This window comes from Pecten maximus, chromosome 19 (assembly GCF_902652985.1).
Source record: "Pecten maximus chromosome 19, xPecMax1.1, whole genome shotgun sequence".
NCBI lineage: Eukaryota > Metazoa > Mollusca > Bivalvia > Pectinida > Pectinidae > Pecten > Pecten maximus.
The window spans coordinates 8,289,092-8,307,532 of NC_047033.1; the positions used below are offsets into that span (position 1 = coordinate 8,289,092).

The following is an 18,441-nucleotide window of genomic DNA, read 5'->3' on the forward strand; positions in this document are numbered from 1 at the left end:
ATCATTTGATATAAGTGAACGTTTCAGCTGTCTAATTACCAGAAGGTCTGATATGATATGTGATTTAAAACAAAACTAAAATTAGTACATGAATTCAGGTATTAACTAAGCATTTGAATATATGTATTGTGTTCAGACATGCACCATTCTACTGCATTAGTAATATTGACATGTACCACACATGTATTTACATGTATGCTGCAAGAAGGACCAGGGAGCCCATATATACACTTTGAATCAAATCATGACTGTGAACTTGCATGAGCTTTCAAATGCAGATTTTTTTTTTTTTTTTTTAAATTCTTCATAAACATGATTCATAATGATTGTATTTTGATAATTATTAATAAATCATCTTACTCCTACATGTTTGTTGCATGGGTAATGGTATAGTCATTTGTATCAATGCAATGTTTAAATATTTATAGCAGAACAAAATAATGCTTCAAAAGTTTGAAAAATTTCTGAGTTATGTCCCTTCTGTCAAGCCTGGCCTGATATACCGGTATATGTTAACAGCTGACATATATATAGCTAATTACTATAGATATTAATCTAGAAATGTGTTATTCTTGTGATAGCAGTCTTTTTAGTTAATTAGTAATAATTCCATTTAAGAGCTGAATAATATGTTAACTATACATTTATACTGACACTAGTATAGTAATGCTGCAGGCTATAGCAGACAAAACCAGAGCTGAAATGGCTTAATTTCAAACTGATTGGACAAAGAAAAACATATCCATTTTGAAGTCAAGAAGCAATTGGTTTAATGGGAAGGTGTTCAAAGTTTCTTATATATTTCCTATATGTGACTTTGAATGTAGGTCAATGCCTTTCATTTGAACAAATTAAATTAAACTTTATAATCAGTTATCCTAGCATGATACTCATATGGCGCCTTTTAGCATAAACCTAGTGCTCTTGGTTACTGAGAAGAAGTGTTGTAAAGATTTTTACACATTGGAACCCTGTATTAGTATTGGTATGCAGATGCATCCTATTTCACAAGGGGAAGTGATAGCTCAGTTGGTTAGAGCGTTCCCTACCAATGTCAGTTTGCTTTTCTCGGGAAGTTATAAGTAACGAGCTAAATACTGTCTGTGCTGTCAATGAGTGTCATATGGTTGTGTCCTTGGGCAAGACACTTTACCCTAATTGCTCTGGATGGCATGCGACATGCCTCATGTATGTTGTTCTGTGAGGTAGTCACCAACTACTACAAGGAGACCTCGTCTAAAAAAGACCCTGGCTGTTCATGGGGTGATAAACCCAACAAATAAACTTATTTTCACATACAGATGTAGGTGTTCATACCGAAATTAACAGGTGCTCACCAATATGGACTGAAGATCTTACAACTCCATTACAAATGTAAATTCTTTTTATATAATACAAAAAATACATTTGTACCGAAAAGTACATTACTTGAAAAAACTGTGATTGCTTGACATATATGCAAAGTAGCTTTTTAAAATTTGGTAAAGAACTACATGTACCTGTACTTTACTTAAATCAGGAAAATGTTTAAAGTTAAAAATATTGGTTGTGACTGCATTTTTGGTGGTATGATCATGGGACAAATAAACTTTGACCCAAATTACCAACCCATAAGGTTCATGACACTGTGTATGTATACGTATGATACATTAATATAAATCCAAGTGTTTGTTTGTTTTTATTTAATGTCCTATTAACAGCCAGGGTCATTTAAGGACGTGCCTGGTTTTGGAGGTGGAGGAAAGCCGGAGTACCGGGAGAAAAACCACCGACCAGGCAACTGCCTTACTTGGGTTTCGAACTCGCCACCCAGAGGTGGAGGGCTAGTGATTAAGTGTCGGGACAACTTAACCACTCGGCCACCGCGGCCCCAATCCAAGTGTAATAATGTTGGAAGGATAGCTGAGAACTTTCGCAAAGTTCCTGACCTGGCCTGTGTAATGAGAAGGTACCAATTATAACAACAGAGCTAAATAAGGTAAATGGACTTTAATTTTGGTGAACGTACACCAAACTAAAAACTGTATGTTGACAAATCTGAGAACAGGATATTTGCAAATAAATAAGTTGAGCTGTGCAATTTCAAATGTCTTAATCTGGATGGATTTTCTTATGTCTGATCAGACTGTCAGATCGTCTAAACGTCTGCAAACAAACTGTGCACTTGTATGGTTTCACACCAGTATGTATTATAGAATGTTTTTTTAAACTACACTTGTGTTTGAATGTCATCTGGCATACATCACATGAATATGGTCGCTGTTCTGTATGTGTTAAGTGATGGCTCGAGAGATTTGTGGCGTGTCTGAACACCTTCCCACAAAGTTCACATGTAAATGATTTCCCACCTGTGTCATGTAGCTTCATATGATAAGAAAGGCCACTAGAATATGTGTAAGTCTTCTGACAAATTTTGCATTCAAAGTTTTTTAGTCCTGTATGCTTACGTAAATGAGTTTTCAGAGTACCTAGTTCGGTAAAAGTTTTACCACAAACTTCACACTGAGAGTGTGCAGGTTTACCACTCTTGTGTATTTTATAATGCTGAGTCAAACCAGGAGAACATGTGAAGGATTTTTGACAGATTTTCACACTGAAATAGCTTTTCTCCGCGATGTCGCCTCATGTGGTCTTGTAAATGACCAGAATGGTTGAACGTCCTTTCACAGTATTTGCATTTGAGCAGATTTTTCCCAGTATGTAACCGATAATGGTGATGAAGATTTGATGCCTGTTTGAAAACTTTCCCACAGCGGTCACATTTGAGAGAATCGTCAGACTCAAGAATGTTGTGGATTTTGCTGTGCTGGGTCAAACCTGTTGAACAAGTGAACGCTTTAGGACAGATTTTACATTGAAATACTTTTTCTCCTTTGTGTCGTCTCATGTGGTCCCTTAAATGACCGGAATGATTAAATGTCCTCTCACAATATTCACACTTCAGCAGATTTTCCCCAGTATGTATTCGATAATGTTGCTTTAGATTTGATGCTTGCTTGAAGACTTTACCACAGTGGTCACACTTGAGAGAATTGTTGGACTCGGAAACATCTACACTTTGTACTCCCAACACCACATCCAATGCTGGTAAAATGTCCGAATTGTCCTTATGTTCAGACTCACAATGACTGATCAACAATTCAATTCTCTTAAATGTTTTCTTGCAAATAACACATGTATAACATGATTTGTCTGCATGAGTTTTGTGATGACTGACCAGGGTCCTCATCTCAATGAATTTAAGCCCACAAAATTCACACTCTAGTCTAGAGCCATGGATTATCGCTTGATGTTGTCTCAGGGTGTGCTTATGCATGTACATTTTTGAGCAAAGTTCACATTTAAATAATTTTTCACCTGCATGTTGGTGACGATGATTTTTAAAATGACCAGAATGAACAAACACACGTTCACAATGATTGCACTTGATAACATTTTTACCTGTGTGTAGTCGTTTATGATGCCGTAGAGTTGATGCAAGTTTAAAAGTTTTTTTACACACATCACATTCATTTATGTGTGTAATGCTATGGCTATGCATGGTTTTCATGTGTGAATTTAATTCCATAATTTCAAGTCTAAACTTTTCCGCACAAATTTTTCACATCAAATCATCTTCGTCGTTATTGAACTGGAGTACTGTTTGTGAAAATGTTCCATTACCAAATGCTGATCAGAGATGATGAGAAATTTTTCAGCTTTTGTGCTAAACCTCACAGCTGGGTTTGGAAACTTTAGTCCTCTTCTGTTGTGTAGTCTAACAGATGTCTGGAGTGTTCTCATCTTCCTGACTTGTAAGTTGTATATGTAGCTGGGTCTCTTCAGTAGAGTTGTCATCACTCACCATAAGTTTTCGTTTTGTTACCTTTACTATATCCCACCGTTATTCCAATTGATGCTTTCTACCCAATATAGGGAGTCCTATATCCTAAAACAAAATATATTTTTATTTTTTCATATAATTATCATATTAATATATGTATACAATTTACCATGCTATGTCATATCAATATACCAGGTAGCATATAAAGCCAGAAGAAAGGTAACCTCTATTTCTGAATTATCCTCAAATTTCTTGTTTATTTTTTGTGCAAATTTTATTATTTCATTATCTTTATCAAAGCACATGTATTTTTTATATATAATTGCCTACTCCATTAAATTTATCTACTAGATTTATGTAACTGTTCCATGCTCTTTGTATGTGATCATTTGTAATTTACTTGTGTCTTGACAAAGGGGAGGACTGCCTCAAAATTTTCACAATTAAGTTGTCTGTACTGTCAATATTACTTCACCGATAATACATGTATATGTATATAAAAGTGTTAAATAGAAAAATTGCAGCGACAAGACTGAAAAATCGAACCCAGTACCGCCAAACTATAGACAGACATTCTAACCATTTGAGCTACCTGGCCATCCAGAACTCTGTCCTTTCCGGTTCCACATTATTTTAATACTTTACTCTAGCGTCAGTGATCAATACAGCTTATAAATAGGCATGCTCTATTGATGCCTAATGCTGGGTTGAAATATTATCTTTACTTACCAATAGAAACAATTTGCACCTGTAAGCAGTACTGGATCATACACCAACATCTTCACTAGCCAATTGCAAGGCCTCCGATTATTATCAATAGTCTGGACATGGTGTCGGGGCCAGAGGAAACTTCGGATAACTTGTTATCAATATGAACAATGTACGTAAGTCATAAAAACTGCTTATACAAATACAAAGTGTTTCTGGCATCAAGTCCCTCTGATTATTAATCACTGGTAGACTAGATATGGCCGAACCTGTAAAAAATATAAAAAAAATTATCAAGACTTTTTCTAAACATATTGTAACCATATAGGAAATACATAGATCTGTGAAACATCGGTTAACTAGCTATATACATAGATGCATGTGATTCGAACTTATTTGTATAGTACAAATGGTGGAAACTCTGCCCTGGTATACGTATCTAAATATAACTTTGTGAATGTAGCCTAGTATCCTTCATAAACTCCAAGCACACATTCTGAAATTGAGATGGTAGTACCACAGAAAGCATGTGTTATATATATGTATCTAATGACCAGGCCTACGGTACATATTACATAAAAAGAATATGGTTATATTACTAACCTATATTTTCATATCCCAATTTACTGTCAAAACTTCAATGGTCTATATAGGCCTATTGATTTGTTATTTAGCAATATCCTTATTTTCTTGTATGATAGCCAACAGATTTGTGTCTCGATTTACTATCAGAATTCGAAAACCCAGTGGTAAATTAGCATTTATAGTATAGTACATAGCCCGAGTTTCCTCTGGCCCTGACTGTGTCTGTATATGATAACCCGTGGCCGTAGCGCTAGCCAAGGCTTGCATATCTGGTAATTATAACACCGGTACACAGAGTTAAAATTTAAAAAAACGAGAGTAAATTTTAACTCTGTGTAACCAGATTTAGTGTATTTGCTGTACCACAGGCACTTGTGAACATGAATCAAAATGCTACGTAGCACTGACCAAGAGCACAGGCGTCTGAAGTTCTGACAGTTAACTGAGGTATTTTTTATATGGTATTATATCTGTTTACTGTCAGAACTTCAGACGCCTGTGCCAAGAGTAAGACGAGTAAATTCTCTCAATTATCGGTGTTTATATATGCATGCTAAATTAAAAACATCATAATCCTGAAACCTGCATATGTTTTGTTTCACATGCATACATTCACCTTTCTGCTGATCATGAATTTGATATTCTAAATTCTTTCAAAATACAGAGGCAACTCAATCGAGGTCCGATCGGATACCGGAAACATAAAGACTGTGCCTAATACAAAAGCTTACACATTGGTACTAAATATCCGGATAATTATAATACCGCTACTGCAGTAACCTTCACTTCATTAGTGAAAATTTCATTTCTCATTTGTTGCAAAACCTGTGAGTATATCATCTTTAAATTATGTCAGTTGGAAATGAATTAAGAATTACAGTTTTATAAAGTTGTGTCAAGCTAATTCTACAACAAATTACATGTACATGTACATTGTAGATCTATTATATCAGGTTTTGAAAAAAATATTGTTAAACGTGCTTAGCCTAATCCCCTTTTAAACAACTCGGCCCAGAAAGAGCTGCATAATTTAAGTTTTACTAAAGGAACTCAACAAAAGCCGGAATTAACTCTCTTCATAAACTGCTTCCAGGCGCCCGACGGAAGGACGTAGGACTTCCTACAAAATGCCATCTCGTTAGGGCGGGGGTTACGGGGTATCGGGGTATCCCTATGAGATTTTTCATTTCAAAATATCTTATTCAATAAATCATTTGAATTAATTTAAATACAATATTTCATAATAGAGATATATATACAAATTGGATTGGACAACAGGCTTAGCCTATACAGGTCCTTTCCATACTTCCGTTAACATAAATATTATTAATAATTTTAGTGGTATAGTTGTAAATTTAATTATGTAGAGAAAAAGTAAAATGGAATGCTTATTATCAATTTATGGAAAAGAAAGATCATAACTGAGAGGAGAATTTTGCTTTATAATAGAGAATAATTTATTGAAGAGAATGTCTAACAAAGAAGAGAAAAGATTAACAAAAAAAATTAAATATATAGACAGAGATCTATATACTATATAGGTCTCTGATATAGATAAGTAGAAAAATGAAAAATAGATATAACAGTAGTTAATGGAGATGATGAGTAAACAAAAAGAAAAAAAAAGAAAGAGAAAACCATCACCTATCTTCATACATACATACATACATACATACGTACGTACATACATACATACATACATACATACATACATACATACATACATACATACATACTTACTATACATACATACATACATACTTACGTACATACATACATACTTACTTTACATACATACATACATACATACATACATACATACATACATACGTACGTACGTACATATGTTCAACATTTTCTAATGGTGCACCACATTCACAGGAACAATCATCAGTCAGGTGATCAATAAATTTATCATGTTGTAAGTCACTTGCATTATTTCTTAATTGACATAGTAATATATTAAGATTCCTAGGGTTACAGTTAATAAAAGTTTCAGAAATTGTTGTTGGAAATAATGTTTTTATCTTTGATTTAAAAATTGAAATAGAGACAGAGTTTCTTAATGAGTCATCAATATTGTTCCATTGTCTCATCGTAGAAGGGAAAAAACTGTTAGTATAGTTGTTAGTCCTAGTTTGTGGTATATTAAATATTCTTTCATTTCTCAATGTATAGTTGTTATTTGTGTTAAAGAAAGGATTGATGATGTTGTGAAGATATTTTGGTACATGGTCGTTCATAATTTTATACATTAGTATGAGTTTGTGATGATTTCTTCTTGTCTGTAGTGTTTCTAAATGAGTTTCCGAATAAAGGATATGATGTGAAGTTTCTCTTCTTTGACCTGTAATAATTTTCATGGCTTCAATTTGAATAGATTCTAAGAAGTCTGATTCATTTTTTGTACAATTGTCCCATACAATATCTGCATATTCCAAAATAGGCCTAATATATGATATATATAATGTTCTTAGAGAGTTTCTATCAAGTGTACGTTTTAACATTCTTAGTATTTTTAGTCTGGATGACGCTTTATCATAGATGCTATATATATGATCAGACCATGTACCTTTGCTATTAAATGTTAAACCTAGGTGCCTATGAAAGTCATGTATAGATATGAGTTGATTATTGAACATTAGGGGAGGATATAAGTTGGTATATTTTCGTGAGAATGTTAGAGATACAGTTGTATTGGGGTTAAAAAGAATCTGCCATTGATTAGCCCATGATGATATAGAAGAAAGATCATCATTAAGAATACTAGCTGGTGTAACCAGATCATCTTTATTATCAATTATTATATATAATGAAGTATCATCTGCAAATAACTTAATGTTTGAAGAAACATTGTCTGTTATGTCATTGATGAATAAAAGAAAAAGAAAGGGGCCAAGAACAGATCCCTGAGGTACACCAGCATTTATGAATCCCCGTGAGATGTATTGGTATTTCTAGATAGACAGACGTGATTAGCATATTTTACGAGAAACATGTCAGCACCAAACATATACCATGAAAGTCATGGCTAATAATCTGTTATACATTGTAAATGATGTATTGATGTTGATTGAAAATATATATCGTGTACATATTCAGGTGATAAATGATACAAATGTCATATATATGGAAACTAAGGTGTGGGTTTTAATAGACGATGGATTAATAGCTTTTATAAATAATTAACAAACATGGTCACCACTGTGTTTACATCTACATAATCACAACACACATGCAACAATGTCAGAGAGACATTCGTTCTCCGTCCATGGTTGATCTCAGGTACGAGGGCTAATTGATATGTTGTGAGCCTCATATTGTATTATTTTTCAACAAAATCCCCTTCAGTATCTATATACACTTTTGCCAGCGGTGTTTAAGGGCCTCAATGTCACTATTAGAACTCCTTTTCTTGGCTATTCCGATCGAATCATCCACTGCATGCATGACGTCATCATCGGACTGAAAGTGGGTTCCTGAAATAGATCGTTTTCAGTTTTGGAAATTGATGAAAGTCTGATGGAGCGAGTTCCTGAAAAAGGTGAATAAGGCGGATGCTCAATCAGTTTAAAGCTACAATCGTGAATGGCAGCCATGGCAATAACAGACTTGTGAACAGGAGCATATTGTCCTGATGTAATAACACACCTTTAGTGAGCTTTTCGCGCCCTTAAGTTTAATAGTTTCCCGTAACTGCTTCAGAAGTGAAGCGTAGTATGTGTCATTGATTGTTTGTCCCTTTTGGAGATAAAGGTTAACATTAGCACACGATGATATGCGCCTGGTGTGCTTCTGATCAACTGTCAGAAGTCTTGATCCCCTTCGGGGCCGAAAGCTTTCTCATTGCAAGATCCTCGGTCAGAATGGTATGTCACAGAGAGGAGTCTCTCTGTGAAATACCAATTATACAGGCTATATATATCTTTCTGTGACTCGTCTGTCAGTCATAATAATATCATGAGCATTATTGACCATTTCTGGGGTTGCAACATTAACAGGCCATCCAGGACGGGTCATCCTCGTGGCTTTGTCGGCCGCGCTTAAATTCCGCCACCCACCTTTTCACGGAAGCATATGAAGGGGCATCTTTCCGTAGTGTTGCTTGCATACCATTATGGATATCCTTAGGTGTTAAACCATTCTTTCACCGATTTTGTCCATTTTGCAAAAGCCGTTTGTCTTGTTTTTTAGAGTGCTTCCTCATCGATGTAAACCAACCAAATGAGACCAGTCCTTGAGTACACGGCCCTATATACTCAGAGAATAGTGGGACTTAAAAATAACACCATTGAGTGCCTCCTTCAATATGAGGCCCTTGACATATCAATCAGTCCTCATAATGTCTTTAGCCAATTCAAAGCATGATGATGAAGATGTAACATACATATACATGTAGAATCTCTAGACACATGGAGACGTTCGGATACAGAGCCGAACAATCTAGACGCCGATAAATAGGCCTACATTAATTGCAGGTTAATGTAGGATTTGATGGGAAACCATCCACAGGAATTTCAACATTTTCATATCATATTATTAAAACAATATTTGTTTGAAAATTATCTAATGAAAAAAATGTTATCTTGACAAAATGATGCGGAAGCCCGGGCGTACTGGTGTACGCCTGGCTAAGGTCATGGCTTAGCTGTATGACTATGATGACCGCCGTTTGTACTTAACAGGCACCTCAATAAAACTATATGTTACTGTCTGTGTTATATTTCTACATTATGGCCTTCTCCATACTAACATGGAACGTTCGAGGGGCGTTCTCATCAGCAAAGTGCTTGTCTACATTATTAAAGCAAACGAAATTTGACCTTGCTGTTATAACCGAACATAAGCTGTCTCGCGAGTCACTAGCTTTCTTATATAAGTAGGACACGATAGACTCTGATTATTATGCAATTAATACCAGTAGTCCCGATTTGTCAACTGGTAGGACCGGTGTTGCTTTTCTGGTAAGGAAATCATTACAGTACAGCATCTGCTCGGTAGAAGAAGTAGTTAACAACCGTATTGTTGCCGTGAAATTGACAAAAGTCTCTGAACAGACTATCTACATTTTCGGAGTCTATGCAAAGTGTAAATAACATTAAGGAGTATAAAGACACTGTGCAGTATCTCTACGATATACTTACCTTTTACTCATCAAGAGGGGAAATTGTAGTAGCTGGTGACATTAACGCGCGTATCCTTGAAGATCCACAGTACTACATTGTACGTGGCTAAGCAGAAAGCAAATGCCTTGAACGATGTCATAAATGAGTTGAACTTGTGTGTGGTAAACAATCAGACGTCATGTAAAGGAACGAGATATACATTTAGACCTTGCCAAACTACCCTAGATTATGTTCTTGTTGATGAAACTACGCTTGCCAATATATCCTATAGTAACATCACAGACAATGTCGATATCCAATCGTGTGCGTATTTGATTTCAGCGTTCCAAATCACGAAATACAACCGGAAAACAACACAGTTCATTCTGCGTGGAATAAAGCAACCGTGGATCATTTAATTTTATATCGGCTATCATTGGCAAATAGGCTATACAACATTCGTGAATTTGATACGTCGACACAATTTGGTATTGATGCTTTATATGAACAGTTAGTTCTATGCCTGATACTGACGTCCGACGAAACCATTCCCAAACGGCGTTTTAGAGAGTATCTGAAACCATACTGGTCACGGGAGCTAGAAACAGCACATAATACAGCCCTAACATATAGAAAAAATTGGGTTAATGAGAACAGACTTCGCGGGCTACATTATGCTTCATACAGGGACTACAAAAAACGCAAAAAAATGTCTTTCGAATCATTTAGATGAGGTTAATAGTGAGTTAGATAAGACAGCTGATGTGGACACCAGACTATTTTGGAGAATCGTGCGAAAACGGAAGAACAACACACCAGATGCTTGTACAGAACTTACGTATGGTAGAACACTCGCGCCTGACCCACAATGCATCGTTGAAACGTTTGCTGACTTCTACGAAAAATTATATGCAGATAGCACGATCATTGATGATTACAAGTTGCATTTCGAAATGCAAGAAGAGCTTGATAACGTATTTACTTTTGAGGAAATTGAAGCAGCAATTAGGCAGATGAAACTCAGAAAAGCTCCTGGGGCTGATATGATAACTAATGAACATATTCGCTTTGGATGGAAAGCTGTCATTGAAACTATACAAAAGTTACTGAACTCAATATTCACAGGATGTATTCCGAAAACGTGGAAACGGGGAATTATCATTCCGATTCATAAGGTAGGTTTCAAGAAAAATAATGACCCGAACAATTACAGACCGATTTCCTTATTGCCAGTACTGTAGAAGCTTATCGAGATGGATTCACGACACCCATATCGAATTTCCTTCTAAGCAGCAACGAGGTTTCCAGAAAGGTTTAAGTTGTACAACGGCATCATTAAGTCTCCGCGGGAATGTCTATATGAAAACATTGAACAAAACAGCAAAGTTTATGTGGCCTTCTTAGATACATATAAAGCCTTTGACACTGTACAACACAACGGTATCTTTAACAAACTTTATAATATTGGAGTGACCGGCTGTCTATTTGGAATGCTACGTAATGCATATCAGGACTTAGACATAGTGCTCAATCACGCTGGCTCAATGTTCAAATGTCAGTCAGACAAGGAGGAATCATCTCAACATTCCTATACTTACTTCACATTAATGATATGCTCATCGAATTGGAGTCGACTAAAGTTGGCGCAAAAGTTCAATCTATTGCATGTGGTAATCCATGTTTAGCTGATGATGTTGCTCTTGTTACTACTAGTCCGAAAACCCTGCAGACATTGTTAGACGTCGCACAAAGCTACACTGGAAGGTGGAACTTCCAATTTAATACGTCAAAAAGCAAAATACCTACCTTTTGTACCGCCTGCAAAAGAAATAGATTGGATAATAAACAACAATCCAATTCTAACTGTAGAAAAGGATATACACCTAGGAGTACTCCTGTCCTCCAACCTTAAAAACGCCGACGCCGTTGACAACGCATGTAAAAAAGGCCGCAACATGCTACATTCCATCACACGTATGGAACCGATTGTGTATACTTTGGTTTGTTTGGTTTGTTTTTGTTTAACGCCCTATTAACAGCCAGGGTCATTTAGGGACGTGCCAGGTTTGGAGGTGGAGGAAAGCCGGAGTACCCGGAGAAAAACCATCGGCCTACGATCAGTACCTGGCAACTGCCCCACGTAGGTTTCGAACTCGCAACCCAGAGGTGGAGGGCTAGTGATAAAGTGTCGGGACACCTTAACCACTCGGCCACCGCGGCCCCAAGTGTATACACTAAACCGCTTACACTCATCAGCACTTACAAGAAAGTTATACTTCCGTCTGTGCTATATAGATGTGAACTATGGAATAAATTAACTAAATCCGATATTCGAAGGCTAGAAACATTTCAGCATTATGCAATTTAATTTATTCTAAATCTGAGACCATCCACTGGATCCGACATGTGCGAAAGTATGGTTGGAATACGCAGGATTCAGTGTGAAATTGAAAAGAGGAAATTGTACTTTTGATGCTGTATTGTTAAATGCACACCTGACAGTGTTCCGAAAGGAATATTCATCCGTAGACTTTTAGACAAATATATAGATGGCCAAGAAACAAATCTAATGGGATTTATCCCAGACATCTTGGCAATCTTAATTAAGCATAGATTATTAGACTTTATTCAGTGCTATATTCGATATGCGGATCTTTCATCAGAGATTCAATTGAAACTGTTTGTAAACGGAGCTATGGTAGCAGTGTACAGTAAAAATGCCCAATTCTGAAAAATATGGCACATGTTTTAGATATGTAAACATTACCAGCTAACCCTACATATAACCTTTAATAAAGTATATATGTTTGTAATCTGTACAACATTTGCAATTTTAATACAGCTCTGAAGGATAAGTAAACTTTTATTTTCTGTGACTTTTAGAGCTGTAAATACCATGGTAACAGCTTAAAAATGCTCAAAAATTGAAAAATATTATGATATTTGACCCAAAATGACACAATTCTCTACACATTTGATTTCCTGAAACCTATTAAATAGCTCTATTCCAAAGACGAAATTAATCTTGTTTTGACATATGTTGTAAATTAAGCTTTCCTGTTATCTTACCTTTTCTGTGGGCTTCCATTTTTCGCTGTAGGCAAAACTAAATTTCCTGCGTAAACACACTTTCGGAAAATCCGAAAATTCAAAATCTGGAACCAATTGATTAATTTTTGTTTTAACAAATGTGAAGCCTGTATGTACTTCTTCATACTGAATATACCAATTATAGTGTACATTTAATTTTTTATGCATATTATAATACAGGAGTTATTTGCTTAACAAAACAATCGCCAGGCCAGGCTGTCCTACTGTAGTGTGCTACCTATTGCTATATATGAGAGTCGACTATTGTTAGAGACAATGGTTTCATTCGATTTCGGCTAAGAGATACTTTTTTAACAAAAATGGTTGATTATTATGGAGTGCTGCCTTATCTAATAATCTCTAACCTGTCAGAAGAGCTCCTGCTTCAGACAATATTCAAAGGGAAATTCTCATATTTTGAATTTGACAGTGATGTTTTAACTGAAGAGTTTATCAAAGACTGTGCGTACCTACTAAAGAAATCAGCTGAAATCTACTTCCGCGCCTAAGAGATGTGAAATAAGATATGCTACTCATAATGAGTCAAATGGAACAGATCAGATGTGATTCTTAATCACAATGTGCATTCAACGTTTTAATTCAATGTAATTATGTACATTTCAATTTAATTTCTTTTTCTTTTCTTCCTTTTGTACTCTCACATTTTGAGAAATAAAGAATGATGATGATGATGATTTAGAGTAGAACTTCAGCATAACGTAACAATCATATATATTCAAGGAATCTTTCGCAAGAAAAGTGAGTGAACATCTATGAACTCTAATGTCGGAACTTTACAACAGTGGATGTATGGGTGATTGAAATCACAGGGACCCATTATACTTTATTGTATAGTTTTCCGCTTTCAAATTAATATTCTACATGTACTAAATTATCTGGTCCTTGTGCCTGATGTATTTGGAATTATATTTCGAACCCTTATTTTCAGACGTTTAAAATAGAGGATTATATGGCTATGATATTTCGTAGGCCCACGTGGTCGGCCAGTTTAATCCATATACCTTTTCACGTTCACGAGTACATGCAGTTAAGTATAACATAGAGCATGGTCAATTAAATATATTTTAATAACTCCGCTAGGGATCGAACCCGGGTCCTCTGGATTAATCGTATTACGCTCAACCGATCGAGATAAAGAGAAAGTATATCTAGCCGAGAGATATTGCCAAGCTAGTATTTTACCAGGGTTACATAAGCTTACCAATAAAAACGAAAAATAACAAATGTCAGGCAATGAAATACATCTGCCCCATAGAACCATTGACACACTGAAAGGAATTATTACAACCAGAACATAATACTCTTGACTAAAAGGTACTGAAAGCAAAAAATATTTCAAAATCGATTTTTCAAAATAACATTGCATTTTCAGACTTTTCATTTCATGTCGATTAGGTTGGTAAACGTTTGTTAGGATGAATGTCATTTTTGTTCAAATTTATTAATGCCTATATCTACCCCTGGAGCGTTGAGATTCATTACTTTAATGGCTCACACAATGCTTTCTACTTAGTCAATTATGGAATGACCATTATCCTATATAATGCCTAAAGATGGTCTCGATAATAAAGGTAAATAGACAGGCTTTAAAAACAAAGACCTTCGCGACCATGTATTGATTTAGTGTTGCGGAAAATTGACCGACACAATAAACCACATATGACAATAATATAATCGGAACGGTTTTATCGTTGTTGCTAATCGACACAACAATGGCATGGTTTATAAATACATATATATATATTGTATGAGTTGCGAAAAGATGTTTTATCCAATATTTGGCCTCTTGACCTCATCCACATGTAGTTTGACTATAGATAACCACATACTCAGTTAGGAGAGCGCAGGCGCACATAACGCGTATTGCAGACTCGTAAATTAGACCGAGTACAGTCACCAAGAAATACCGTTACTGGAGTTGAGTATATGTTCATCACGTGTATGGTAAGTACGACTCATACATATATTCTGGCACGTGCTTATACTCAATATTTTTTCAAAATCTTTGATGTCTTCAGATTCGAACAATTTTCGAACACTTTACAAGGAATACAAAAAGACATTAATACTACTCTGGTGGTCATTTGAAAACTAGTTATAAATAATCACTAGTGATTTGTTTAACCTGCTTTTTATCCTGTGTTTTATCATTGAATTAATACAAATAATTAGGTACACGAATGATCGACTGCACTTTTACTTTATAGTTATAATTTCGCGATATCATTTTAATCTTCGTATATTAGAGTTTTCTCTCTCTTTTATATCAATAGATAATCTAATCGGAATAAAAGCTGAAAGTTCAGTCAGAACGAGAGACACGAGGAACTCCACTAAACGCATATGCATGATCTACGATATTTCCACACGAACCGTCCCATGTTTTAACCGATATCAGTATATAATGTGTAATGAAATATATATACCTTGAATATCAAAAGCTATTTTGTGATTTTGGTTTGTTGAAAATATAGGTAATTATCATTGATATAATAATAAAGAGTTCGCGAGAAACAGTCATCAATTTCACCTTAATTACAAATATGACAATAAAACAACGTCAGGTAATATTTTAAATTTCATTTATTCACCTTGAGGTTCGTTTCCCTGAAAACTGGTACATATTTTTTCACCTGAATATCGTAGTTCCCATGACTTTAAAATCAGAGACAAACCTATACACGTAAGTGTATGCTAGGTTATCATGATAATCAACATGTTTTTTTTTTTTTTTTTTTGTCTTTCAGGCTAACTGAATTCACTTCACGAACTGCTTCCGCAGGATATGTGCCTGTATTAACAAGCCCTCTGTCATAGGCTAACGATATCAACATGTACAATAATCTCTCATGACTGGTAGAAGAATGTTCTTTCCACTGTGAATCGACATTTAGTTGAAAAACGCTAACTATATCGTAATATTCTAACCTCAGACATGTTTCAATCCATTCTTCGGAACTTTTTCATTGGTATATCTTTGTATGCTATTCTTTTCGATAATACAATTTATGTGACGTCAGAGGAGGAGACAGACCACGCTAAGAGACTTTGGGATACACTTTTTGTCAACAATTCCTACAACAAATTCATTCGTCCTGTTAAAGATCACAAACAGACTCTAATCATGGAGGCAAGTCTTAACCTTGTAGCGATTATGGATGTAGATGTTGTCGAGGAAAAACTCACCACAACAGCTTTTCTAGGACTGATTTGGAGTGATGAAAACCTTGAATGGGATCCAGCTTTGTACGATGACATCACAGAGGTAAGCGTTTCCTGTTCACGCGGTCATTTCATGCAGTTCTATAGTAAAGATTTTAACCCCAAATTAGTACCCTTTTCAGCAATTGGGACATGTAACTCTGGATTTTGATATTTAAACTTCAAGCTTCCTTTCATTTCTTTTCACGAAATTAGATTTCCACAATGTACAACAAAGCAAATTTGATGCATGTGGAGGACAGATCATGAGAATTTTTGAAACATATTTGTTATAAATCTAAATTAACATGTTTTTTTTGTGTTCATTATTTCTGGAAATTTAATAACATTTGGTAATTCGTATACATACTTATCTAGATATATGTTTCTTTCTGTGTTCAAATAAGGTCATCTCAATAAATAGTGGAAATCATCTCTTATTTCAAGAACAAATTATTTACAATGATATTTAACACCTTTAACTTTCTGTCTTAAAACACATGCTCTTGATAAACCTTCACCCCAGCATGCGTTTGATAAAATATTACGACCTGGACATTTAGGATAGACGAACTCGTTTGAAGATTCAAGCGAATTTGGTCCCATTTGACCAGGTAAATAGGTCAACGTAACGAGCGAAAATTTTATAGCCCTCCATCGACCAGATGTGTTTGTGAATTATAAAAACCATAACATACAAGAAATAATAAAAGAGTACTTTTCGATCGGTAGTATAAGGCATATATGATCATATATTCCACAAAAGGTTGTCCATTTTAATCCATGTAATTGAATTTCATTTAAGACAATTGACGAAACTTGGCAAGTATGATGAGATCATTTTAAGTTATTGTGTCCTTTACTTGACAGCTACTGATACCTCAGACGGAAGTATGGACGCCTGACATGGCTTTGGATAATGGCTTCAGCAAGATGAAGGCCCTGGGTGATAAATTCGTTTTGGTTAAAGTCCAGTATGATGGAACTGTCATTTGGCATCCGTACGAAGTCTTCGAAACCAAATGTGCTATGAAGGTAGAATATTTTCCTTTCGACAACCAAACCTGTAACATTAACGTAGGCGTCTGGACTAGTGAAATAGATAAAATACATGTCAGAGTGCCCCCAATCGAAGTTGATTTGGAGCATTTCCAAAAAAACTCGGAATGGGACTTAACGGGATGGACTGCACACACGTTCACAACAAAAACCGACAACGCCATGATACAATTCTCTATCTCCCTGAAGCGAAAGCACCAGTATTACCTGTACAACGTGGTTGCTCCTATTCTTATGCTTTCCATTTTAGCAATTTTCACATTCGCGATTCCAACTGAGAGTGGAGAGAAACTCGGATTCTGCATGACAGTGTATTTGGCGTTTGCAGTATTTCTCACAATTGTAAGTACGTCACTTCCGGTTTCATCTGTATTGTCTCTCCTAGGGAAATACCTCATATTTCTCTTAATCATAGGGACATTGATTGTTGCAATTTGCACACTGGAACATCGAATACATTTCAGACACAGTTCCCGTGAAATACCAGGCTGTTTCAGAGGTCTTGTGAGACTGAGTTTGGTTCTACAATGCCGAAGTTGTCAACGACAGAAAGTTGACAGTACACTGGAAAAAACGGAAACTACTGATATTGTACCCGGAGAGGATTCCGATAAAATATCTTGGATGGAAGTTTCCAGTGCTATTGACTTTTACTGTTTCTGGATTTTTCTCGTGGCAGTTACATCTGGAACACTCGTGTTATTTCTTGCAGGTTCCCAAAGGGGCAGCAACACGGATTAGCTTAGAAGCTATCGTCGGGTATGATTTAGGATACTGTGATGATAAATATGTCACTATCTTAAAAACAGTAATGGAATTGATATATAAATTGGAATAAATTAGGGAAAC

The 18,441-nt window shown here is 35.6% G+C and overlaps 2 protein-coding genes across 2 annotated transcripts; one reads left to right on the forward strand and one right to left on the reverse strand.

Moving 5' to 3' along the window:
• Positions 1–1,974: 1,974 nt before the first annotated feature.
• LOC117317749 (zinc finger protein 28-like) lies at positions 1,975–5,836 on the reverse strand. The gene is made up of 3 exons (XM_033872662.1): positions 5,733–5,836; positions 4,553–4,800; positions 1,975–3,928 (listed from the first exon to the last, which is right to left on the reverse strand). Exon 3 carries the CDS (start codon positions 3,566–3,568, stop codon positions 2,537–2,539), a length of 1,032 nt encoding a protein of 343 aa, XP_033728553.1. The 5' UTR covers positions 3,569–3,928; positions 4,553–4,800; positions 5,733–5,836; the 3' UTR covers positions 1,975–2,536.
• Positions 5,837–15,988: 10,152 nt separating this feature from the next.
• Positions 15,989–18,426, forward strand: LOC117318097 (neuronal acetylcholine receptor subunit alpha-6-like). The gene is made up of 2 exons (XM_033873096.1): positions 15,989–16,663; positions 17,404–18,426. Exons 1-2 carry the CDS (start codon positions 16,268–16,270, stop codon positions 18,331–18,333), a joined length of 1,326 nt encoding a protein of 441 aa, XP_033728987.1. The 5' UTR covers positions 15,989–16,267; the 3' UTR covers positions 18,334–18,426.
• Positions 18,427–18,441: the final 15 nt, after the last annotated feature.

Excerpts from the sequence above, each read along its gene's own strand:
- LOC117317749 (XM_033872662.1), bottom strand. The coding sequence starts at position 3,568 with ATGGAATTAAATTCACACATGAAAACCATGCATAGCCATAGCATTACA.
- LOC117318097 (XM_033873096.1), top strand. The coding sequence starts at position 16,268 with ATGTTTCAATCCATTCTTCGGAACTTTTTCATTGGTATATCTTTGTAT. Across the intron at positions 16,664-17,403 it reads AAGATTTTAACCCCAAATTA|CTACTGATACCTCAGACGGA; the intron begins GTACCCTTTTCA and ends TTTACTTGACAG.